The 11,556-nt window shown below is 38.5% G+C and overlaps 1 protein-coding gene across 1 annotated transcript in view; it reads left to right on the top strand.

Annotated features, from left to right (window-relative positions):
• ABCA8 (ATP-binding cassette, sub-family A (ABC1), member 8) overlaps positions 1-11,556 on the top strand; it is an 80,035-nt gene that overhangs the window by 61,057 nt on the left and 7,422 nt on the right. Inside the window, 8 exon segments of the mRNA XM_011979591.1 lie at positions 2,839-3,009; positions 3,213-3,326; positions 5,034-5,153; positions 5,956-6,021; positions 6,469-6,560; positions 7,630-7,750; positions 8,374-8,491; positions 9,143-9,234. Coding sequence (XP_011834981.1) covers positions 2,839-3,009; positions 3,213-3,326; positions 5,034-5,153; positions 5,956-6,021; positions 6,469-6,560; positions 7,630-7,750; positions 8,374-8,491; positions 9,143-9,234 — 894 coding nt within the window.

Raw genomic sequence — 11,556 nt, 5'->3', positions numbered from 1 at the left:
TAAATTAATTAACTAATTTAAAAATAAAATAAAATAAAAGGCAAACCACAGGCTGGGAGAAAATATTCACAATACTTATATATGTGACAAAGATTTGTATCAAGAATATGTAAAGAACTCTCATTCCCCTGTAATAGAGGATAGCCTGATTTTTTAAATGGACAAAGTATTTGTGTATATACTTTATCAAAGAAGATGTACAGATGGAAAATACTCCCATAAAAAGATGGTTAATGTCATGAGTAATCAGGAAAATAGCCTCAATGAGATAGCTCTACACACTCAATAAAACTAATAATGTTAGAATGACCAACAATATCAAGAGTTTATGAAGATGTGGAGAAACCGGACCTCTCATGCACTGTGGGTGGGATTGTAAATTGTACAATCACTTTGCAAAATAATTTGGCTGTTTCTTATAAAGTTAAAAATATACTTATTCTTATGACCTAGCAATTCTTCTCCTAAGTATTTACTCAAAAAAAGAGAAAACATCTTTCCACATAAACACTTGAGCATTAACGTTCTGAACAGCATTAGTCATAACAGCCAACAACTCGAAAATACCCAAGTGTCCCCCAAGCAGTGAACTGACAAACAAATTCTAATATAGCCATACAATGGAATACTATTCAGCAGTATAACAGAAGGAACAACTAATAAATGCACCAACACAGGTGAGTCTCAGAACCATTACACTGAGGGAACGATAACCACAAATAATTAGGTACTTTTAATTAGGATGATTCACTTTATATAAAATCCTTAGAAAGGTAAAATTAATCTGTAGTGACAGAAGGCAGGCTCGGGGTATGGGGGGTCACCTGTAACCAGTGGTAAAGGCTATTGACTGCAAAGGATCATGGGAAACTTCAGGGGTTCTTCTACACCTTAACTATGATGGTGGTACAGAAACATATGCATTCATCAGACCTCATTCAACTATGTACTTAATATGGGTACTTTTTCTTGTTTGAGAATTACACCCCCCAAAATTAAAAAAAGATTGTTGAAATAAAAGGAAATGATATTTTTGGAAATATGAGAACTTGAAAAGATAAGAGAAAATTTCAATATTGAACTGACAACTTACAAATGTTTATTTACAGACACTCATTAATCCAAATGAATCTATAATGCGTTCACAAATTACCTGAGCATCTTGTTTAAAAGATGATTCTGATTCAGTAGTTCTGCAGTGGAGCTAGATTTTGAGTGGCAATCATAGGCGATGAATTTATATGATTAATCAACCCAGGCCAACTCCCATTTTTGTGACTTCATGAGAAAAATCTATGAAAACTTGTGTAAGCATCTTCACTGTGTCATCTTCGTCTGTTTCGTTTTCTCTGTCTCTCTAGTGCCCACAAAAAGAGCATACGATTTATATAATGTTCCCTTTTCATGTGGAACACGCAGAAATCTCAAGAAATTCTATTCACTAGTACGATATAACTATAAGTCATTCTGGTGTTAATCCAAGCTTTAAAACTTCCTCCATAGGACACATGAACTCTTTCTTTGGCTTCTGTGATGCCGTAGTTTCACCATGTTTATCCTAAGACTGTCCGTTGTTTGTCTTCTTTGGAGATTCTCATTCCTATATGTAATCTCTTAATTTCGGAAATCCTCAGATATTGGCCCTTGGCTGTCTTCTCATGTTAGATGCCATTCTGTCTTAGACAAACCCATCTAGCTTTATGGCTTCGAATCCCCTCTACCAGCTGGTCACTCCCAGATCTGACTCTACCCCAGATCTCTAATTGTATCTAATTTGACCTCCAATGTTGATACAAACTCTGTTCTCAGCATTTCCACTGTAGGCAACACAGATGTCTCAAGTTTCATGCTTCCAAAACAGAACGGAATGTAGAGATACTTGAATGTATTCCCCCACCTCACTACTTTCTCCATAAATAGCAGCACCACGTGCTCAGTCATTTCCTAAAGATCCCAAAATCATCTTTAATTCTTCTCTTGCCTCCACTCATGTGTTGAGTCAATCATCAATTCTTTACCAGTTCAACTACCTGCATAGACTTGTGTCTGATGTAGGCAGGCTCTGATATGAATCTTTAGGTCAAATTATGTCTCAGGCAGGAGCATCATTTAGCTCATCAAAGCCTATCAACAAATCAATTTAAGTATTTTTTAAAAGAAAAAAATTCACAACTGTTAGAATAGTTTCATGTATAAACCTATTGATTATACTGAAAACCACATCACTTCATAAGTAGTTTTAAAATATGTAATTTAGTATGTTTATTTAGAGAATGACAAATAATGTAAAATACATTTACATTTATAAATGTATTTATATTTATGTAGATACACATAAATATTTGAATGAGTGATAAATATTTGAATGTGGACTATGGCAGAACAACCCAATTTGTTTTATTCCAATTAAAGGATAAAGCAATTATGTGTGTGTGTGTGTGTATGTGTCTGTGTGTGTGTGTGAAGGAGAGAAAAGAGAGAGAGAAATCACTGTGATGAGAATGTAGTTGTTTAAGGGAATAAACTGTCCATCCCATTCACCCCTATCCCCCTGTAAGGCATTAAATCACTACTTTGTTTGCTGCAGTGTTCAATGCTTTGATTATTCTAAGGTCTTCTTTTACATATTTCTACCAGGTGTGTGATGAACATCAGTGTAGTTCATTAAGGCAGCAGACTGGTTATTTATGTTTGTAACTATCCACATCCCTTAGTCCAGATTACATTTGTAGACATAATCTAGAATTGTTACAAATAAAGATTTTGCTTGAATAGTTCCTTGCATAATCCACATTTTCTTAAGCCACAAACTTTGTATCTTTGCTGTCTGCTAATTAGAACAGAGCTCGGTCCCAGCTACGGATTTCGGGACTCTCCCCTTCTGCTTACTGGTTTGGACAGGCGCTGGTGGATGTTTCCCTGTACTTCTTGGTCTTCGTTTTTATATATTTAATGAGCTACATTTCAAACGTCGAAGACATGCTACTTACAATAATTCATATTATTCAAGTAAGTGACAATATTCAAGTAAGTGACAATACACAAAAAAACAGTGTGATTTAATTTGAAATTTTGAAATATTTCTATCAATATTTACATGGTCATAAATTAAAGAACTATAAAATTCTGGGCTATGACAATGTTTTGAATCCCAAATGTTTTCCTTGATTGCATTTGTATTTAACTAAGCTTCACATTCCTATTGATTTTAGATCCCATGCGCTGTCGGTTATTCCTTTTCCCTTATCTTCATGACATACGTGATCTCCTTCATCTTTCACAAGGGGAGAAAAAATAGTGGCATTTGGTCGTTTTGTTTCTATATCGTAAGTATGTTTATTGTGGATGTATACTATATATATTTAATATACAATTCTGAGCTAATCCTTTAAATTTTGCCCTCTGTAGGATGATAATATTATGGTCAATAATAAACACAAGAGTACAAATTCAGTTATTGGCATGGTTAAAACTAGAAATTGCTTCACCAAACACCCTAATGAGAATTAATTCCATAAAGCCTCCCTTCTTTTGTCTAAATTCGGAGGAAAAATGTGTATAATTTAAGAGTATCTATTCTAATTTCCCATGATTTCAGGATGCCAAAAAGTAAATTATTAATTCAATAAATAATTGTTGACTTCTGCAGTGTGTCCAAGTTAAGACTGATAATGGGAGGAAAGAGATTAAATGGACAGTTTCAATCCTGAAAGAGCTCCCAGAAGATAAACAGATGAGTAAGCAGCCACTTATTAAAACAGTCATGAGTTATCTTCCATCTTAAGAGTCTATTATACAACTGAATAATAAAGAGGTCCATGAAAAACAGAGATTCATTTATGAAAATGAAAGTAGAGATTTTGTTTAAAAGGTGAAATCTGAAAAAGAGTAAAATTTCAGCCGAGAGAAGTATGAGGCACAAATAGAAATAATGAACAGAAACCCAGCAGAGGAAATGCCCATGCTGATCCTAGGAACTGGTAATAATCTCGCCTAAATATAGACAAAAAACAAGGTGCACAATGGCCATGGTCCTGGTTATGGCAAAAAATAAAATCTTGGCTGCCCTTAAATGATGTGCTGAAGAATTTAAAAGCTCATAGTGCAGAACACAAATAGGATTAGAGATAAACTTGCAGGAAGAATACTTTGATAGCCATAAAGGTGATGGTTTGCACGCAGAGAAATTAGAAGTACAAAAACTTTTAAGTAGTCATTGCAGTGTATTAGAAGGTAAAATATGAGGGCTTCCAGTGTACCTATCACTTCCTGTTATCCCTAAATTTTCTATTTTAGTACTTCTGCTTAAGCCATTCCATGTTGTTAAATACTTTTATTTCTCCATTGGTATAGTTACCAAAGTCTTACCTTTTATTTTTGTTGTTTTATTCCTGTTAGATATCAATTTCAATTTTTTTCTTAGATTTTTGCTCATCTACTTTTATTTTTTAAAGTTTATCTACTTTAATTAAAATATTATATGTGTGGGTGCTGGGTGTGTCTTATACCTGTAACCCTAGCACTTTGGAAGGCCTAGGTCAGTGGATCAGTTGAGCCCAAGAGTTCCAGACCAGCCTGAGCAACATGGTGAAACCCCATCTCTACTAAAAATACAAAAATATTAGCTGGGTGTGTTGGCATGCACCTGTAGTACCAGCTATCCGGGAGTCTGAGGGAGGACGATCACTTGAGCCCAGGAGTTTGAAGCTGCAGTGAGCCATGATCACACTACTGCACTTCTACCTGGGCAACAGAGCAAGACTCCATCACAAAAAATAAAACAAACAAACAAAAAACAGAAAGAAATTCTACATATCGCATCCTAGATTTATCAAGTGATATCTCATTTGTGAAATTCTAGGTCAAATGAATTTGGCTAAGTCACTAAAATAAACTGTTAATGGAGATATACTGATTTCAGCTTGGTTAGCGAGACTGAAGTTGAAATTACTAATATCTTCAAGATGAGCCTCTCGATTTGGAACTTACATTGAAATTCAGGGTGATTAACCTTCATATTTGCTTTTTTTTAGATCACTGTATTCTCTGTGGCTGGATTTGCGTTCATTGTCTTTGAAAGTGATATTCCATTTATCTTCACTTTTTTAATACCACCTGCCACAATGATTGGCTGTTTGTTCTTATCTTCTCATGTAAGTAATGACACAGTCTGTTCCAGTCCCCTGAAACTGATGACCAACTGTGAAACTTTGCCCAGTGTTGAAGGTCTACTACAACATGTTTAAAGTGCATGGGGTTCAAACATTTCTACCTCATGGAATACAATTGATTTTCTCCCAGATAAAACAATATGTTCCAGCTGACTGGTAATGGAAAATCTGGTCATGCTTAATATATGGGGAGGAAGGGTTTAAGGGGTGGTGGGAAATAGAGTAGTCCTTACACTCATGTGGGGACTTATTTCCTCCTTGATATGCTTGGCTTTAGAAGGAACCAATGAAATGTCCCTAATCTTTGGGATTTCAGAGTTCTAAGGAAGCACCCAATATAAGCAAAGTCTTTTTTTCTGGCTGACTGATACCTATACTTCTGCAAAAGGAAGGAAGTTACAGTACATGAGTGAAGAAGTATCTATGGGAAGGGGAAAGGTAGAGAAGGCGGCCTCACAAAGAGAAACAATAGGCACGGGAAGGTGTGTGAAGTTCTGTGTGAGAAGAATGAACACTGTCTCTCACTGTTTGGGGAGGCTAGCACGGATCTCCAGGATTCTCTTGCCATGTGATTAGTAATTGATAAATCCTATTGCTTCAAACGAAAGTTCATAGACCTTGGGAGGAAAGAAGATAGCCCCTTGCTTTACACTTTAGAAAGGGCACTTAACGTGATATTCATGGTCAAATGTTAGCAGGTCTGTTTAGGGCCAATTCACATATATGTGGACAAATTTCAGGAAACAAAAATCTCCCAGTTTAGCAATTGTCTTTTCTTTTGCAGCTTCTCTTTTCTTCTCTCTTGTCTGAAGAACGAATGGATGTACAGCCATTTCTGGTATTCCTAATTGTAAGAACACACTCTTCTTTAAAAATTATCGCTTTTTACTAATTTTAATAATTTTCATTCCTGTACACACTGTGAAACATTTTTATTAAGGTAAAGATACAGATATCTATAGCCCAAGGAGATATAATGCTTGTAAAATCTGGAAGAATTATTTTTACAAAGATCAACTGGCTAGCTAATGTGCCTCCCAAATTTTAAGGACACTGTACAACTGTTAGAGAAGATGAGAAAGTAATGATATCACATAAGTATAGTTGTTTCCTATGTTTCTATAAAAAAGATTGAAAATGAACTTGATAGTTTCATAATTTGCTAGATAGGTTATTAGAAATTTGTAATTATTTCACTGAATGCATTTTTGTAGAAGTTCAGTTATTTATAGCACATCTCTGATATTGAACAATTATCTTTTTATGTTTCTAATCATGTGTCTCTCTTTATTCCTAGCCTTTCCTTCATTTTGTCATTTTTCTTTTTATTCTTCGATGTCTGGAATGGAAGTTTGGAAAGAAATCAATGAGAAAGGATCCTTTCTTTAGGTTGGAAAAAAATCAGATTTTTATTTTGTTGATCAATATCGTAAAATATTTTTCATGCATGAATCAATTCATTAACAAAGAGGTGCCATGTGCTAGGATAGGCTGGAGTAGGAACCATGGACGCATACAAATAATGCAGATCCAGATACCTAAACCCAAGAAGGTTATGATCTAATGGAAGAAACAGACTTGAAACATGGAGTATTAAGGCTCTGTCTGCCACTGTCCACAGTGGAGCACTGGGGAAAGTTAAATGTGGCCGGTCCCACCTAGCAAACAGTATAATGCCAGTGGGAGAAATGCTGTCCATCCAGGAGGAAGGAACAGAATGATCCACTGGCCAAGGACAGCAATAGCTGTGTTCTTTTCCTGGTAGTGAGCATCCCAGCCGGTGGATGACAGACCGGTTCGGTTATTAATGGGACTTAAAAACTGAGACTATTTTTGGCACCATACAAAGAAGAGCAACCATAAGCATCTTACTCTCTCTGTGTCTCCCGTTCCACATCAGTTTCATCTTTCGCTATTACAGAAAGTTGGATGGGAGACTGCCAAGATGAGAGCAGACCTTTAATCTTCTGAGATCAGTATGAAGGAGGCACTTAAGGGAAGAGAGACTAGAATGAGTATATCCTGGCTATGATCAGACTTAGAATGGAGAGGAAAGGTCAATATGCCACATATTCCAAAGAAATGAGGGATCAAGCATCTAACTTGTATTTTGCTAGAAACTCCTGATTACAAATATTCTGGCCCATTTTCCCCATGAAAACATAATGATGTCAACATGTTGGTGTCAAAGCTACGGTTCCCAGAAAAATTACTCCATTGAGTTATGATATAAAAATTCTTTGCCAGCTATTAGGTTTCAAGTTAAAAGTGATACTGAAAAAACATATTTCTATAGATAAGATAAGCAAGGAGGTTGTAAGGGGATGGGAGTTGTGAAGGGAGATTATGATGGTTTGTTAATTGCTCATACTGCTCAAACATAAGCTTTAAAGAATGCAACTTTTGACACAAAAATGAAAGCCAGAAATCAATTATAAATGGATGGTTTTGACTCTAGAATTTCTCCAAGAAGCAGTGATGTGCGTCAAAATCCAGAAGAACCAGAAGGAGAAGATGAAGATGTTCAGATGGAAAGAGTGAGAACAGCAAATGCCTTGAATTCTACTAATTTTGATGAGGTAAAACATTACACAAAGGTTTTTTCACTAGTCAGTCTACCAGTCTAATTCTCTTAATGATTTTGAGTTTCTCTATTCCTTACAAATGAGGATCACTATTTTAGTAGGTAGTCATCATTTTTACAATTAAATGAGCAGACTAAAAGTCACATTAACTCTTTTGTTCTTCTTAGAATAAATTAAAAATAGAGTGCAATAGAAATTATTAAAGCCAACAAAGAATTTCAGAAACTGAGCTAAGCAACAAACATCATTGCTTGTTGGAGAAAGTGCACAGTACAAATTCAGGGTCAGGTCCAGCCCACAGCATTTGTTTTGTTGTTTGAGGATAATCAGTGCTTCTCTAAGTCTCATGGCCCCTGTTTGTTCTGAAAGGACAGGCAAGCTGTATAAAATAATGTGCTCCTAAAAAAAATGGCCTTGTAGGAGAGGAAAATGATAGTCTCTCCTCTCCAAAACCAAGTGTTAGGCTAGGGACATGGCCAAGAAGCATGTCACCAAATAGAAGGTCTTCTTTGATGCGTGACTGGGGCAACAAAGGGTCCAACTAATGAGAAGATGGAATTTTGTTTCAAAGCTAATGGAGAGAATTAAGGTCTGACATAACTTCTTGTCATTTACAGAAGCCAGTCATCATTGCCAGCTGTCTACGCAAGGAGTATGTGGGGAAGCGGAAAGGCTGTTTTTCCAAGAGGAAGAATAAGATAGCCACAAGAAATGTCTCCTTCTGTGTTAGAAAAGGTTGGCCATGGGGATCTTCCACTGCTGGCTCAGAGCCCTCCTTAGAGCTTCCTGATTCCTAATGAGCATTATTCTGGATACCACCTCTTGGTTCACATGCAGACCCAGAGGAGAGTGACAATGATAGCCTCCTTTACATGTTTCATTTCTAACTTAAATTAACTCACCTCATGAAGAGGAGCCTAGTCACATCTACAATGAAACCATAAGTTCTCTAATAAGATGAACTTTTGAAGTCATAACATTTTTATTAAATGAACACAATCGATTTCCTAATGTTCATTGTTTTTCACAAGAGAACTGACAAGATGTACTAGCACACTCTGAAGGCTTGGCCAGCAAGTGTTAGATGACCTCAGTTTGTGCCAATATTGCACCAAAGTTAGGATCACAGGAGACAGAATATGGCGCACCTGGCTTCCAAGAGTGGTTTTGCCACTTCCCATCAGTGTGACTTTGCACAGGTAACCCCATCATTGAGAGCTTCTGCCCCAACAGCATAAGAAGGCGCTATAATAACTTCTCAGGGTGGTTGTGACAATTAAATGACAACTAATAGCAAATGCTTGTCACATTGTGAGACTTCAACCGTGTTTTACTCTTAATGTTACCATTAAAATAGATTAATATTAAGTATAACCTTTTTTTCAGGTGAAGTTTTAGGATTATTAGGACACAATGGAGCTGGTAAAAGCACATCCATTAAGGTGATAACTGGAGACACAAAACCAACTGCTGGACAGGTAGGTGAATTATGTGGAAAATATGTTATTTAATGGTGAAATAGATTTATAAGATTTGATGACCTTAAAAACAACGAATATCACTTAATCATTAGATAACTGAAGTGATTAATGAATACACAGGAGAATAAATTCATGAATTATCACGTAAATGCACATAAAAGTTAAGCACTGAAAGGGTGTCACAGAATCCTTAGGGTGTCGCTTTTCCAGTCAAAACCTCTGGAGCTGGTGGTGCCTTTGCCCAAGTTTGGCTCAGACCCACTGCATTCTTTCTGCCCACTCAGCTCAGCAGGTGGCACTCTGTTCATGCAACCAGCCTGGATCCCAAGCCTGCCAAGAGTGAGCCAGGCATAGAGTGGTGATGGGTGTGTGAGCAAGCATGGGGTCTGGTTGCTGCACACAGCTAGGCATGCTGGTTGTGGCAGGGCAGGCAGCTCCAGGCACAGGCACAGGCACCACCTCCATGTAAGGCTGTGGCTGGACCAGGCATACTGCAAGCAGCTTCCACTGCAGGCACCAAAAAACGTGGTGGCACCCAGAAGCTTGAAAGTGCCAGGAACCACAGAGTCCTAAAGATGGTGTCACAGCCCTGGCTCGGGGAGCCCCTAAGCCTGGGATCCCTGAAGGGCTGCAGCTCTTCTCTCCTCATTGCCCACAACATGGCAAGCAGGGGGCGTGTTTCAGCCCTGTTTGTGTTACAGCTCTTTCAGTCCCACCATTTGGCAGGTCCTGAGTTCTTGTCCCATGTCCAGGAAGAATGAAGTATATGGACAACTGGAGGTGAGGAGCTTCACTGAGTGACAGAATAGCTCTCAGGAGACCCAAAGTGGGTCTCCTATTTGCAGGTAGGTCGTCTTGATGAGTGTCCAGCCCTTACTAGAGAGGAGACCCAAAGTGGGTAGCACCTTTCTGCAGCTGGTAGTCCCTATGTCTGTGTGAATCTGGCTGAGTCCGGGATTTTTATGGGCTCAGAAATGAGGAAGTATGTGCCAGCTGGTCCATGAGTAGCCTTGGGCAGGCCTGGAAAAAGCACCATAAGTTCTCACTCTGGGCCACAGACTCCACCTAGAACTGGCAGCCTGGCCCCCAGACTTCAGGCCTTCCTTGTCTTGAAGGTGGGGTTTGACCAGAGAACCACCCCTTTCTACCCAGGAGCCTGTGTGCCTCCTGCCATCAACATGCCATCTATAGCATCCAGGCTGTTTGTGCTGAGGGGCACCTGCAGGTCTGTGCCAAGCTGCCCTCAGCACCCCCCTGGCCTCCCTCTCACACTTGTCAGGGCCTAAAGTCCAGAGGGGGCTGAGGTGGCAGGAGGCTGGCATATTGGTGCCACCCTGGGTGTGTACACACCAAGCAGGGTTGCAACAGCACCTGGGCTCAGCCACAACTTTGCTCCAAAATTGGAGCATGCACCAGCCCCTGAGATTCAGTAAAGGATGCCCCAATTCAGTAAAGGGCAAGGCTCCCACCTGTTTCTGGCCCCCACCAGCCCACTGGAGTACACAGCCCCAGTCACACCTCCCCTGCTACAGCCAGCATCTTCGCTGTGGCTGCTCCAGACAGGCTGCCACTGCCATCAAGGAGTAATTATTAAAGGCATTAAGACGTCTCCCTTGCTGCAGATGGCATCTTCACAGCAGCGGCTGCAGACAGGCTGTGGCCACCTTCAAGGGGTAATTATTAAAGGCATTAAGAGAGAATGTCCAGCATCAGAGATGAAATTAATGCCAGAATTCATAAAATCCTATTTATACTGCCATCAGTCACATGGATTTGCACTTTTAGTGAGCATTGTCTTTCCAGTATGTAATATTTACTCTTTAGTAAAACTTTAAAAAAAAAAAAAAAAAAAAACCTGTATTAGACAGTTGTCCTTCACAAAGTGCTTAGTTATTGGAACATACATTTTTGTGCAAATGCAACTGTTTCTTGTGAGTGTTTTCAAGAAATATATCAAAAATGAGATACAAGGAGGTGAAATTGACTTTAATTGTACTTGCAATTTAGTTGTATAAGGTGGCTAGGCAAACAGAAAAAGAACTCAGGTTTATCTAAGAGAGACATCATGTGGTAGAAATAAAACATTTTCTCCCAAATTCTATGGCAGAAAATAGAAAACCTTAAGAACTCTTTTACAAAGAATGTCCACAGGAAGTACAGAACAGAATATAAGGCAGGTACCTGTGGAACTGTACCACCATGGGAAAGGGGCTAGTAGTCAAGGCAAGAAAGGAAAAGACAGCTTGGAATGCTATTGACAAATATCCCACTAAAGAAAGAAGAGAAAACGGACATTTACAATCCCTCTGTAGCCACGGT

This window comes from Mandrillus leucophaeus, unplaced genomic scaffold (assembly GCF_000951045.1).
Source record: "Mandrillus leucophaeus isolate KB7577 unplaced genomic scaffold, Mleu.le_1.0 Scaffold1, whole genome shotgun sequence".
NCBI lineage: Eukaryota > Metazoa > Chordata > Mammalia > Primates > Cercopithecidae > Mandrillus > Mandrillus leucophaeus.
The sequence above is the reverse complement of the archived record's forward strand: the minus strand, read 5'-3'. Positions and strand labels throughout refer to the sequence as shown.